General features: G+C 39.8%; 1 protein-coding gene and 1 long non-coding RNA gene across 2 annotated transcripts in view; one reads left to right on the top strand and one right to left on the bottom strand.

Annotated features, from left to right (window-relative positions):
• On the bottom strand, positions 8,542–9,244 carry LOC109232723. The gene is made up of 2 exons (XR_002068974.1): positions 9,137–9,244; positions 8,542–8,939 (listed from the first exon to the last, which is right to left on the bottom strand). It is a non-coding gene; the product is annotated as an uncharacterized LOC109232723 (long non-coding RNA).
• The window catches only part of LOC109231951, a 5,701-nt gene continuing 4,754 nt past the window's right edge, over positions 13,146–14,092 (top strand). Inside the window, exon 1 of the mRNA XM_019397556.1 lies at positions 13,146–13,395. Within this exon, the coding sequence (XP_019253101.1) occupies positions 13,228–13,395 (168 nt within the window). The 5' untranslated portion in view covers positions 13,146–13,227. The remainder of the gene's footprint in view (positions 13,396–14,092) is intronic.

The raw sequence follows: 14,092 nt of genomic DNA on the forward strand, positions 1-14,092 counted from the left end.
GGGATAGTGGAGACCAATGGGGTCGACTTTGTTGCTTTTCGTCTGTTAGGTTCCGCCAAGACTTGGTGGAGAGATTATTGTTTGGCTAGACCAGCTGGGTCACCGGCTTTGACTTGGGATCGGTCCTCTCAGCTATTTCTGGAGAAGTTTCTTCCTATCACTCAAAGAGAGGGCTACCGAAAGCAGATTGAGCATCTCTAGTAGGGTTCCATGACTGTCACTCAGTACGAGACCAGATTTATTGCTTTGGCCGGTCATGCTCTTATTATACTTACCACTAAGAGGGAGAGAGAGAGAGGAGGTTTATTGAGGGACTAGCTCAGCCTATCAGATTGCAGATGGCTAAGGAGACAAGGAGTGAGATTTCTTTCCAGGATGCAGCCAATGTGGCCAAGCAAGTTGAGATCGTTCTATTATAGGGGAGTGGTCAGCGGTCTGACAAGAGGCCCCATCATTCTGGCAGGTTCAATGGTGCCTCATCTGGAGGCAGGGATTCTTTTGGTAGGGGTCATCCTCCCAGGCCCTTTCATTCAGCACTTCAGGCTTCTCAAGGTGCTCCAGGTGGCCTTGGTTCTCATATGTAGTATTCTGATCAATTTCCCTACAGTGCACCACCAGCTCCTATCAGTGCACCTCTGCTCCAGAGTTTTCAGGGTGGTTACTCAGGCCGTCAGGGTCAGCAGTCCCAGCAGCCGAGGGCTTGTTATACTTGTAGTGATACGAGGCACATTGCTAGGTTTTGCCCTCGAGCTCCGAGCAGCTCTCAGCACCAGGGTTCTCGTGCTATGGTTCCAGCAGCGAGTGCTCCACTGCCCGCTCAGCCAGCTTGAGGTAGGGGTCGAGTTGTTAGAGGTAGAGGTCAGGCCGTTAGAGGTGGAGGTCAAGCATCTAGAGGTGGAGGCCAGCCAGTAGGAGGCCGTCCTCGGGATGTAGTTCAGAGTGGTGGGGCCAAGCCCCGATGTTATGCTATTCTAGCCAGACCTGAGGCTGAGGCCTCCGATGTAGTTATCACAGGTACGATTTCAGTTTGCAGTAGAGATGCTTCAGTCCTATTTGATCCAGGGTCTACATATTCCTACGTGTCATCTTATTTTGCCCCTTATCTAGTTGTGCCTTGTGATTCTTTGAGTGCTCTTGTATATGTGTCTAAACCGGTAGGTGATTCTATTGTAGTAGATTGTGTTTATCGTGCTTGTGTGGTTGTTGTTGGGGGTCTTGAGACTAGTGTAGATCTCCTACTTCTTGATATGGTGGATTTCGATGTCATTTTGGGGATGGATATTTTATCCCCTTATCATGCTATATTGGACTATCATTCCAAGATCGTGACCTTAGCATTGCTGGGGTTGCCTCGTTTGGAGTGGAGAGAGACTCCTGGTCATTCTACCAGCAGGTTTATCTCATATATTAAGGCTCAGCGCATGGTTGATAAGGGATGTTTGGCCTATTTGGCGTATGTTCGTGATTCTAGTGCTGAGGTTCCTTCAATGGATTATGTGCCCGTTGTTCGTGAGTTTCCAGAGGTATTTCCTTCATACCTGTCGGGGATGCCACCCGACTGGGATATTGACTTTTGCATTGATTTGGCTCCGGGCACCCAGCCCATTTCTATTCCGACATATCGTATGGCCCTGCCAGAGTTGAAAGAGTTAAAGTAACAGTTGTAGGATTTGCTGGATAAAGGCTTTATTAGGCCTAGTGTCTCACCTTGGGGTGCGCCGGTGTTGTTTGTTAAGAAGAAGGATGGATCGATGAGGATGTGCATAGATTATCGGTAGTTGAACAAAGTCACCATCAAGAACAAGTATCCATTGCCGAGGATTGATGATTTGTTCGACCAGCTTCAGGGTGCCAAAGTGTTTTCGAAGATTGATTTGAGATCTAGCTACCATCAGTTGAGGATCAAGGCATCTGATGTCCCTAAGACGGCTTTTCGCACTCGGTACGAGCATTATGAGTTCTTAGTGATGTCGTTTGGGTTGATAAATGCCCCGACAGCTTTCATGGATTTGATGAACCAAGTGTTCAGGCCTTATTTGGATTCCTGCGTGATCGTCTACATTGATGATATTTTGATCTATTCCCGTAGCCGGGAGGATCACGAGCAGCATCTTCGAGTCGTTCTTCAGTCTCTAAGGGATAGTCAGTTATATGCTAAGTTTTCAAAATGTGAGTTTTGGTTGAGTTCAGTAGCATTCTTGGGTCACATTGTATCAGCAGAGGGTATTTAGGTGGATCTAAAGATGATTGAGGCAGTCAAGGACTGGCCTAGACGCGCATCAGCTACAGAGATCCGGAGTTTATTGGGTTTGGCAGGATATTACCGTCGGTTTGTGGAGGGGTTTTCATCTATTATAGCCCCGATGACCAGGTTGACCCAAAAGGGTGCCCAGTTCAGGTGGTCGGAGGAGTGTGAGGCGAGCTTTTAGCAGCTCAAGACAGCTTTGACTACAATGCTGGTGTTGGTATTGCCCATAAGTTCAGGGCCATATACAGTATATTGTGATGCATCTCGTATTGGACTTGGTGCGGTGTTGATGCAGAATGGCAAGGTTATTGCATATGCTTCGCGACAGTTGATGATCCACGAGAAGAATTATCCAGTTCATGATTTGGAGCTAGCAGCCATTGTTCACGCGCTGAAGAATTGGAGGCATTATTTATACGGCATGTCATGTGAGGTGTTCATAGATCACAAGAGTTTGCAATACTTGTTCAAGCAGAAGGAGCTAAATTTGAGGCCGAGAAGATGGTTAGAGCTATTGAAAGACTTTGATATCACCACCTTGTACTATCCGGGGAAGGCCAATGTAGTGGCTGATGCTTTGAGTAGGAAGTCAACCAGTATGGGCAGCCTTGCGTATATTCCAATCGGTGAGAGACCGCTTGGTTTGGATGTTCAGGCTTTAGCCAATCAGTTTGTGAGGTTGGATGTTTCTGAGCCTAGTCGTATGCTAGCTTCCATAGTTGTATCTTCATCATTATTTGAGCGTATCCGAGATCGGCAGTATGATGACCCTCATTTCCTTGTCTTTGGGGACACGGTGCGGCACGGGGGTGCCAAGCAGGTTACAGCTGGAGATGATGAAGTTTTGAGGATGCAGGGTCATTTTTGTGTGCCTAATGTGGATGGACTTCGTGAGTTGATTCTAGAGGAGGCCCATAGTTCCCGGTACTCTATTCATCCAGGTGCCGCTAAGATGTATCAGGATTTACGGCAGCACTGTTGGTGGAGGAGGATGAAAAAGGATATTGTTGCATATGTAGCTTGGTGTTTGAATTGTCAGCAGGTAAAGTACGAGCATCAGAGACTTGGTGGTTCATTTCAGAAGATCAAGATTCCTGAGTGGAAGTGGGAGCGTATCACTATGGATTTTGTTGTTGGACTCCCACGGACTCAGAGGAAGTTCGATGCAGTATGGGTTATTGGTTATTGTGGATAGGCTAACCAAGTCAGCGCATTTCATTCCTGTGGCAGTTTCCTATTATTCGGAACGGTTGGCTGAGATCTATACTCGGGAGATTGTTCGTCTTCATGGTGTACTCTATCATTTCTGATCGAGGTACGCAGTTTACCTCGCATTTCTGGAGGGTAGTGCGGCATGAGTTGGGTACACAGGTTGAGTTGAGCATCGCATTTCATCCTCAGATGGATGGACAGTCCGAGCGTACTATTTAGATTTTGGAGGATATGCTTCGAGCATGTGTTATTGACTTTGGAGGTTCTTGGGATCAGTTCTTGCCATTATGAGAGTTTGCCTACAACAACAGTTATCAGTCGGGCATTCAGATGGCTCCCTATGAGGCATTATATGCTAGGCGGTGTCGGTCACTGCTCCGGTTGTTTGAGCCGGGAGAGGCTCGACTGTTGGGTACAGATTTAGTTCAGGATGCCTTGGATAAGGTTAAGGTTATTCAGGATAGGCTTCATACAGCTCAGTCCAGGCAGAAAAGTTATGCCGACCGTAAGGTTCGAGATGTGGCATTCATGGTCGAAGAACGAGTGTTGCTTCGAGTGTCTCCCATGAAGGGCGTGATGAGATTTTGGAAGATGGGCAAGCTAAGCCCTAGATTCCTCGGTCCTTTTGAGATTCTTGATAGAGTGGAAGAGGTAGCTTACAGACTTGCGTCGCCACCAAGTTTATCAGTTATGCATCCAGTGTTTCATGTGTCCATGCTTCGAAAGTATCACGGTAATCCATCCCACGTGTTAGATTTTAGCACTGTCCAGTTGGACAAGGACTTGACCTATGAGGAGGAGCCGGTAGCTATTCTAGACCGGCAGGTTCGTCAATCGAGATCGAAGAGTTATCGTTCGGTTCATGTTTAGTGGAGAGGTCAACCTGCCAAGGCAGCTACCTGGGAGTCCGAGTTCGATATGCGGAGCCGATATCCCCTCTTTTGCTTCGACTCAGGTACATTTCTATGTCCGTTCGAGGACGAACGGTTATTTTAGAGGTGGAGAATGTGATGATCCAAAAGCTCATCACTTGTTTTAAAAAGTCAAATCTGCATTCTGAGGCCTTAAAGACCTCCTTTTGTCTCACATCGACTTATGTGCACAGTCCAAGCGTATATCCGAAAAGCCTATATGTGAAAATGTGAGATAAATGCTAATTTTACCTTAAAAATTAAGTTTAGGTTGACTTCGGTCAACATTTTGGGTAAACAGACCCGAACCCGTGATATGACAGTCCCGGAGGGTCCGTAGAAAAATATGGGACTTGGGCGTATGCCCGGGATTGAATTCCGAGGTCCCTAGCCCGAGAAATGAGTTTTTGAAAGAAATTGTTTAACTGAAATTATAAGAGTTTTTGGAAATTTAACGATTTTTGAATTTGATAGTATCGAGCCCGTATTTTGGTTCCAGAGCCCGGTACAGGTTTAATATGGTATTTCAGTTGTGCCTGTAAAATTTGGTAAGAAACAGAGGTCATATGACGTGTTTCGGACCCTCGGTTGTAAAATTTGAAACTTTAAGAGTTTTTGAGATTTTCCTTTGATTTTGATGCTAAACTCGTAGTTTTAGGTGTTACTTTGGCGATGTGGTTGCACGAGTAAGTCTCTATGATGTTTTTAGGGTTGTGTGCATGTTTGATTTGGAGCCCTGAGGGCTCAGGTGAGTTTCGGATAGGTTTCCGGGTGTTTTGGACTTAAGAGCTTCTGTTGTATTGCTGCTTCTGGCGTACTCATATTTTGTTCTTCGCGATCACGATACAGCTCACGCGAAAGCGAAGCACAAGCTGGGCTGGGGAGGAATTCCTTCTACACAAACGCGGAGCACTGGAGGGATTGCTCTTCGCAAACGCGACCGGCCACACGCGAATGCGTAGTACAATGGAGGTGGCTGGGGGGAGTCTTTGAGTTATTATTCGCGAATTCGGTCTAAGGCCCATGGACGCGATGGTCAAGGGGGACAAACCATCACGAACGCAAGAAGCTCATCAGGAACGCGTAGGCCCTTCTGGCCACAAGCTTCGCGAACGCGACAGATCCTTTAGGAATGCGAAGAAGGTCTGCCCAGTGAATTAAAAACAGAACCTAGGTCGGGATTTCTTCAAAATATCATATCTCTCTCGCTAAAATCCGACCTTGGGCGATTTTTGAAGAAACGTTTCAACAACAAGTCATTGGTATTTGTTCCTAAGCCCATTTCTTTCACTTTTCATCAACACCCATTAGATTTCTAGGCCTAAATCTTTTTCTTTAAGGGTAGAAATTAGGGATTTTAAGAGAATTGTGAATTTTACAAATTTGGGGATTTAGACCTCGATTTGGGGTCGGATTCCGAAACTAATTACATATTTGGGCTCGTGGGTGAATGGGTGAATGGGTTTTGGTTCGAACCTCGAGTTTTGACCAAGCGGGCCTGGGTTGGGTTTTGACTTTTTTGGAAGAATGTTGGGAAATCGGTAATTTTTCATTTGGGTCGGTTTCTTTGGCTTCAATTAATGTTAATAAGTTAATATTGGCTAGATACAATTGAATTGGAAGAGGAATCAAAAGGGAAAGCGGTATTTGAGGCTTAAGTTTGGCCGTGGAATTCGCGGTAAGTGTTTGGCCTAACATTAGCTTGAGCGAATATGTGTTGTGTCTTATTTGCTATGTGTTAGTGTCGAGTACAACGTATAGGTGAGGTGACGAGTATTTATACGTTGATGTCAAGCATGCCTGTGGGTCTTATATTAATATGGTGGTGACTTTAGTATGAATTGTGCATGCCTTAAATTGATGATTAGCACTGTGGAACAAGACTTATGATAAATTTTGGGTAATTGACCATTGTCGAGTATCGGTTCAAGTTGAGGTTTATTTTGTGAAGTAAATGTTGAAACTAGATTGGTTATAGCTGATTCGCTTGCCGAGATGATATTGATTCTATTGTTGACTCCCTTGCCGGGACGGTATTATTTCTATTTGATGTTTCTATTGTTGATTCCCTTGCCAGGATGTTATCATTGCATTTGTTTGTGTAAGGAAGTGTGTAAATTACGAAGGGTGATGTCGTGCCGATATTGTGAGTGTTAATGCACGAAGGCTGATGCCGTGCCGATATTGTGAGTGTTGATGCATGAAGGGTGATATCGTGCCGATATTGTGAGTGTTAATGCACGAAGGGTAATGTCGTGCCATATTATTGAAATTAAAAGCACTAAGGGTGCTGCCGTGCCATGATTATGAGAGAGTAAAAGAAAGAAGGGTAATGCCGTACCGTTTCTGTTGAATCTATGGTGAGGACGAGAGTAAAAGCACGAAGGGTGATGCCATGCACTTGTTTCCGTGTTATTATTTCCGTTGCTTCAAGTTTGATATTTACTTTGTTGCTTTACTTTATCATTGTCATCATCTGATATACCCCTCAGCATGTTTCCCTTTTTTCTATCTTATTCTGTTTAGTTCTTGTTATTATTGCTTCTCGTATATGATTAAATTGCATAGGTTTATATGGTTGTCGTGTCCTAGCCTTGTCACTACTTCGCCGAGGTTAGGCTCGACACTTAACAGTACATGGGGTCGGTTGTACTAATACTACACTCTGCACTCTTTTGTGCAGATCCCGGTACTGGACCCTACGGACCGTAGTTCGAGGTTGCTGCCTTCAGTCCACTGGAGACCCGAGGTAGTCCTGTAGGCATCCGTAGGCCTTGGCGTCCACTTCTATCATATTTCTTTCTGTTTTTATCTATTTCTGAGACAGCTTGTATTTCCTATTCAGACCACTGTTTGTAGTATTCTTAGACAGTCCGTGATATTGTGACACTAGTTCTGGGTGGAGTTGTATTTTTGATTTCGTACTAGTATTTAGTTAAACTGTTAAATTTCATTCTTCCGCATTTTATTCCGCTGCTTATGTTATGTTAACTTGTAAATTACTAAAAGATAAAGTAAAAGGGTAAACAAATCAGTCACGTTTGCTTGCCTAACGGGTTCAATGTTAGGCGCCATCATGGTCGCGACGGTGGGAAAATTCGGGTCATGACAGCGATTCACAGGTGCTTTTTTTACATTTTACTAATCGCGAATGCGAGCCAAAGTTCGCGACCGCGATGCACACTGCTGTAACCAAAAACCAGCAACTCAAAATAGCCTAGAAATGGTCTGAAACCACCCTGAAACTCACCCAAACCCCTCGGGACCCTGTCCAAACATACCAACATGTCTCAAAACATATTACGGACCTACTCGAGGCCTCAAATCACGCATAACAACATTGAAACGATAAATTGCACCTCAGATCAATCATAATGAACTTTAAATCTTTCAACTTCCAAAACTCGTGCCGAACCATATCAATTCAACTCAGAATGAACTCAAATTTTGCGCACAAGTCCCAAATGACATAATCAACTCTCGGTCAAACTTATAAACATTCCAAGCAATTCAAATTGCTAACTTTCGTCAAATAGTGCAGAAACCTTCTAGAAACATCCAATTGTGAATCCGGCCATGCGCCCAAGTCCAAAATCACTCCGGACCTAACGGAACCATCAAAACTTTTATCCGAGATCAAATACTCAAAAGTCAAACTTGGTTAACTCTTCCAACTTAAAGCTTCAAACTTGAAATTCATCCTTCCAAACTAATTCTTAATCACCCGAAAATCAAATCCGATGATACACACAAGTCATAATACATCATATGGAGCTACTCATTCCCTCGAACTACCGAGCAAAGTGCAAATGCCCAAAACGGCCGGTCAGATCTTTACACCTCGGGTACTAGGAGGGGATTAAGTTCCTTAAGGAAACACTGTGAATTCAATGGGCTCGAATTAAATTCTGTTTCTTCTACATTTATGCTTTTACGTTATTTTATCTCCAAAATTACTTTGCAAATACAGCAAATTAACATGAGGCAGTTCACACAATTCCACAGCACGCCTGTAATGTGTTTATATATATATATAAACTTTTTGGTGTAAGCTTCTCATCTTCATGAATATATAATTATTCTCTGTTTAAAAGGGAGCTACAACTCTTAGAAAGGAAAAAAGGGTGAATGATAAAGCATTACCAATATACATCACTTACACTATATATTAATAAATAAATCTCTGACAAATTATGATGAATTATACAAGTGCTAAAATTATAGAAAATCATTCAGTTGAATTTCTTCATTATTCGTACAAAACATAAAAGACAAATAAACATAGAACAGATAAAGGAAAACACTAAAAGCAACCGAAAAAACGAATGCATGCATTACATGGATTTGTCTAATCCGTTGCAATTGAACAATAATGTCCCAATTGCATGTAGCCTAATGAAAACATTGTTTTTCAGGAAAATAAAAAAGATTGTTTCCACAGCTACAACACCACCAGCAATCACTGCAATCCTCGTCGGTGGAACATGTTCTTCCACAAGTATTAAGTTGTGGCAATAGTCGGTTCTTGAGTCCTGAGATATTAGGATCTATATCCCGTCCAGCGTTCGCTGAAATTCAATAACATTGTCAAAATTATATTATGGTTGGTATAAGATGAGATGCACACATTCAAACAATAAGTTTATCTACCTATATATCGATGCATAGATATGAAATTAATCTTATATCATGCATATTAACACAGATAAATTTAGAATTAAAATATAGAAAGAAAGCTGGTGTAACACATATTAACACATCTTACTAGTGGATGCCACGAGAAGAACAACGAACATGAAGCATGAGAACACCATGCTAGAAATGAGACGACTCATCTTAAAAGTGTAATATGTGAGCAAGTCATTACTTCTAAAAGGCCATAATTTATAGACTCCTAATTAATATTTATGGTAATAAACAAAGACACTAGCTTGTATAATAGTTATTTCCTTTTTTATGCTTTCCTTATTATTTCTTTAATTGTTCTATGTTTAAGTCTAACTCGGGCTGATCTCTCTTTTTAAATAATAATTGGTTTATGATTTAAAATCTCTTCCTACCTCTTACATATTTCCTCATAATGAACATTACATTAAAGAATTAGTTAGAAGGAGACAATTTTACTATATAGATCGGANGAAATTTAAAGATGAATTGGATCATAGTATTTTGTATTTTAATATGATTACCAAAGTACAGTAAGAATAAAGAAGGCAAAATACCTTATCACCCCTTAAACTTGTCACGGATTATTAGTTACAACCTTAATCTATTCGTGGTCTTAATTACCCCCCTCAATTAGGCTTTTTGAGAGTCATTACCTCCCTCGACGCTGATGTGGCAAATTGTGTGGGTGCACTCGCCTGCCACGTGAAATTTTCTGTATATGTGGCATTTTTTTTGAAAAATAAAATATATTTTTACCTTTTTAAGTATGTTACTTTTTTAGATAATTTTTTTCGAATACAATTTATAATGAAACTTAGATAGAACTACATTATTTAGGCTAAATCTTTTTATTTGGCTAAAAATAATTAAGTTTAGTTAATCTTTTTTTGAATTTAACCTGAAAATAAGATTTATACAATTGAAATAAATAGTCAAGGCATCTAAAAAGTTTTAAAAATACATAGTTTAAAATTAATTATTTTGGCGATAATTTTTTATATAGCTCAAAATTATGGTGCTCTAAAAATATACTTTTTACATATTTTACCTGAAAAAGTAAAAATACACAGATGAAATAAATAGTCATTGCATCAAAAGAAGAAATCAAAAGAGTGAACAATTGCAAGAAATAACTTATTATTTGTAACATACTTATTGCTCTAAAAAATACTTACTGCAGAAATGCAGGGTAAGGCTGCGTACGATAGACCCATGCGGTCCAGCCCTTTCCCGGACCCCGTGCACATGTCACGACCCGGAATTCCCACCGTCCGGATCGTGATGGCGCCTAACATCACACTTGCTAGGCAAGCCAACCTTAGAGTTTTTGCCAATTTCCTTAACGTTAATTAACAATAAACAAGCTAAACGAGTCGAAATAAATGCGAAAGTAAGTAAATAGCCTCTTTGTTTATATTATATTACTATTACTGCCCAAAATTCGGTGTCACAATCCACGAACCTTCTAAGATTATACTACAAGCATTTGTCCGAAGGAAAAATGAATACAAATATTTACGAAATAAGGAAAACAATAAAGTTTGGGGTATAGAAGGGGATACCAGGACCTGCGGATGCCAACAGGACTACCTTGGGTCTCCAAGCAAGTGAATCCTACAGTCAACCTCTCGATAAGCACGAACCTGCTCCAAAATCTGCACAGGAAGTGAAAAGTGCAGTATCAGTACAACCAACCCCATGTACCGGTAAGTGCCGAGCCTAACCTCGACGAGGTAGTGACGAGGCTATGGCGGGGCATTTACAATATAACCTGCATATAGTGTATAATAAAAGTAGAAAGAAGGACATGATAAAATAAAGCAATAACTTGCAAGGAATGAATATAGTTCTTGAAACATATCATCAGTGCTCAACTATAACCAATCTTTAAGTACAGTTTAAGACTACCGTCCAGCTAACACAGTCAAGGGAAAATATAAGCATAAAAATTGTTGCGGCGTGCAACCTGATCCCAGCATATCATAATAACCACAATCACAGTTCACCCTTATCTCCCCATAATCCACCCTTATTACACCTGTTGCGGCGTGCAACCCAATCCCAACATATCACAATAATCACAATCACAGTTCACCCTTATCTCACCACAATCCACCCTTATTACACCTGTTGCGCCGCGCAACCTAATCCCACCGTATCAATGTCATTTACTCAGCAAGTACAGAAATTACACAATTCAAATCACGTTACTCTTCACAAGGCTCAACTTCAAACCAAAGCATTTAGAAAAATTATCCAAGTTTTATTATAATTTGTATTCGAAAAAAATTATCTAAAAATGTAACATACTTAAAAAGGTAAAAATATATTTTATTTTTCAAAAAAATACCACATATACAGAAAAATCCATGTGGCAGGCGAGTGTACCTACACAATTTGCCACATCATCGTCCAGGGGGGTAATGGCTCTCAAAAGGCCTAGTTGATGGGAGTAGTTAAGACCACGAATAGTTTAAGACTATGACTAATAATCCGTGATAAGTTTAGCGGGTGGTAATTTTTCCATAAAAGAAACATATACTCAATTAGATTCTTTAGTTTGGGTTTGCTCACAGACCAGAAAAATAAGTTAAATTTTGAATATAAACTTTCCACGTAAAAACAGTAAAAATAGCACGGGCTAGCCAGTTTTCGGTTTGGTCATTCAAAAATAGCCAGCGTTTGCAAAGTTATTAAAAAATAGCTACTATTTTGCTGTAATAGGGACCAGTCCAGCATAATATACTGGAGATCGGTGCACCTGTGTATGAACTTCTAACATATTATGCTGGAACTCCAACACGCGGAAAGTTCCAGCATATATACTAGAGATTGGAGCACCTGTGTATGAACTGCGAATATATTATGCTGGACCGGTATATTATACTGGAACTCTAGTATATTATGGTGGAGTTCCAGTATACTTATGCTGGAACTCTATTATAATATGCTGGACTTCCACTATACTTATGTTGGAACTCCAGTATATTATGCTTGAAATCCAATATATTATGCTGGAGTATTTTCCGGATTTTGAACACCGTTTCCGTTCAGATTTATCTTTCCATGAAAAGTGGCTAAATTTCGATAACTTTTCATATTGTGGCTATTTTTGAATGATCACTCGTAAGTCTGGCTATTTTTGAACTTCTCCCTATAAATATGTGATGTCAGCTATGAGTTTTCTATTAATTATATAGAATGAGGTAAATAAAAACTTATATATAAAAATGACTTATGTGATCAAGTCAAGTCAATTCTTTTGTAAATAAAATATACGTGGTGAAAGTGGGAGCCCCAATTAAAAATATTGACTTGACTTGACTTGATTTCAGATCCATAATTTGATGAAAGATGCTCGTAAGAATTAATGCTGAACTCAATTTACTTTTTAAAAGTGAATATAGTTTGGATTGGGTTATTATTTTGAGCGACACCAACGATGCAGTGTATTATAGTGGATCTGTACCATTGTCCCATTTGAATATGTAACCTAAAGCTAAAGCAGGGTCGGAGCTAGAAGTTTGATTACGGGCTCGGCCGAACATAGTAGTTTTTGTTCAAATAGTGTATTTGTGCTAAGTAATTCATTAAATATAAACAAATATTACATTTAGAAATCGGCTATTAGTACTTGAAGCTGTTCTTTTAAAAATCCAGAACCTATAAAGTTAAAATTTTAGCTACGCCCCTGACCTAAAGATGCTTTTCATGTTTTGCCTGATCCGGCTCTAGCCTCCAATTTAAAAAATTCATTCTTTCTTCCAAATTCAAAAATTAAAAATAATCCATATAATAATTATAAGACATTTTTATCAAGAAGTGATATAGTAATGGTGCTATTTTTCAGCAACCCCAAATAAAAATATTGACTTGACTATTTTAGATATGTTACTAATGAAAATACTTGACACTAAGTTTCTTATCAAATTGCTTTCTATTTCAGTATAACATTTATGAATTGATCATAAGTCCAGCTAGATCCATGAGTTTGATTCTTGAATTTGACATTTGCTAGTTGGTTTTTCAACACATCTACGTAAAGTTATAGATTGCTTAAATATACAAACAAAAGATGCTCATTAATTCCTTTCAAGCAACAATTTTGCACAACAATATTATGATTGAAACCACCCAACTATATATTTTTCTTCACAATTCTTTTTCCTAGAGAAGAGAAGAAAATTAATGGCTTTCCAAAAAGAGTACCTTGATTTGTTCTTGGTCCCAAATGGCCTAATTATTATGTTTGGCTATCATCTCTACTTGCTCTACAAATACTTCTATGTTCCCCATGCTACTGTTATGGGCTTTGAAAATAATGACAAAAGAGCTTGGGTTGAAAAAATTATGCTGGTAAGTTGTAACTACCAATATATTCTTTCAATATTATGTTGCAAAAATGATTTGAAATAATATTTTCAATTATCATCGAGGAGTGTGATGAAATGGATCAGATCCATCTCCCCTTATTCAGAGGTCTCAACTTATTTAAAATATTACCGTTGATCATCAATAAGATCTTTACAACTTTCATTTGTCACTTCATTATCGTATTTTAGTACTTTAAGATTACGTTATTAGTGTCGTGTTCTTCGTAATTGTTAGAGGTCGTTTGGTACGCGGACTAATATTCTGGGATTATAGTCTTGAGATTATAATCTCTGGACTAATTTAACCCATAGGAGGTGGGATAGTATAATCCCAAGTTTGATGGGATAAGGTGGGATATCATGTATTAAGACTGGAATTAAATGTATAGCATATTTGGTTAAACGTATAAATTTAATCTCACACCTTATCCCACCTAGTTTTAGCCTCCATAGTAAATGGAGGGGCTAAAAGTAAGGAAGGACATACAGTTAAATTCCTTTCGTCCGAAAATCACATTATGCAAGTAGGTTAAATTTTGGAAAAATATTATGTACATGAACTGTTGAATCCACCTAACTTAAGCAGCGGCAGTAGCAGGTTTTTCATCAAGGAAATCCAAAAAATAAAATAAAAATTGACACACAAAGAAAATCAAGAGGATTCAACAGCTAATATATAT

The sequence above is a fragment of the Nicotiana attenuata genome, chromosome 9 (assembly GCF_001879085.1).
Source record: "Nicotiana attenuata strain UT chromosome 9, NIATTr2, whole genome shotgun sequence".
Taxonomy (NCBI): Eukaryota; Viridiplantae; Streptophyta; class Magnoliopsida; order Solanales; family Solanaceae; genus Nicotiana; species Nicotiana attenuata.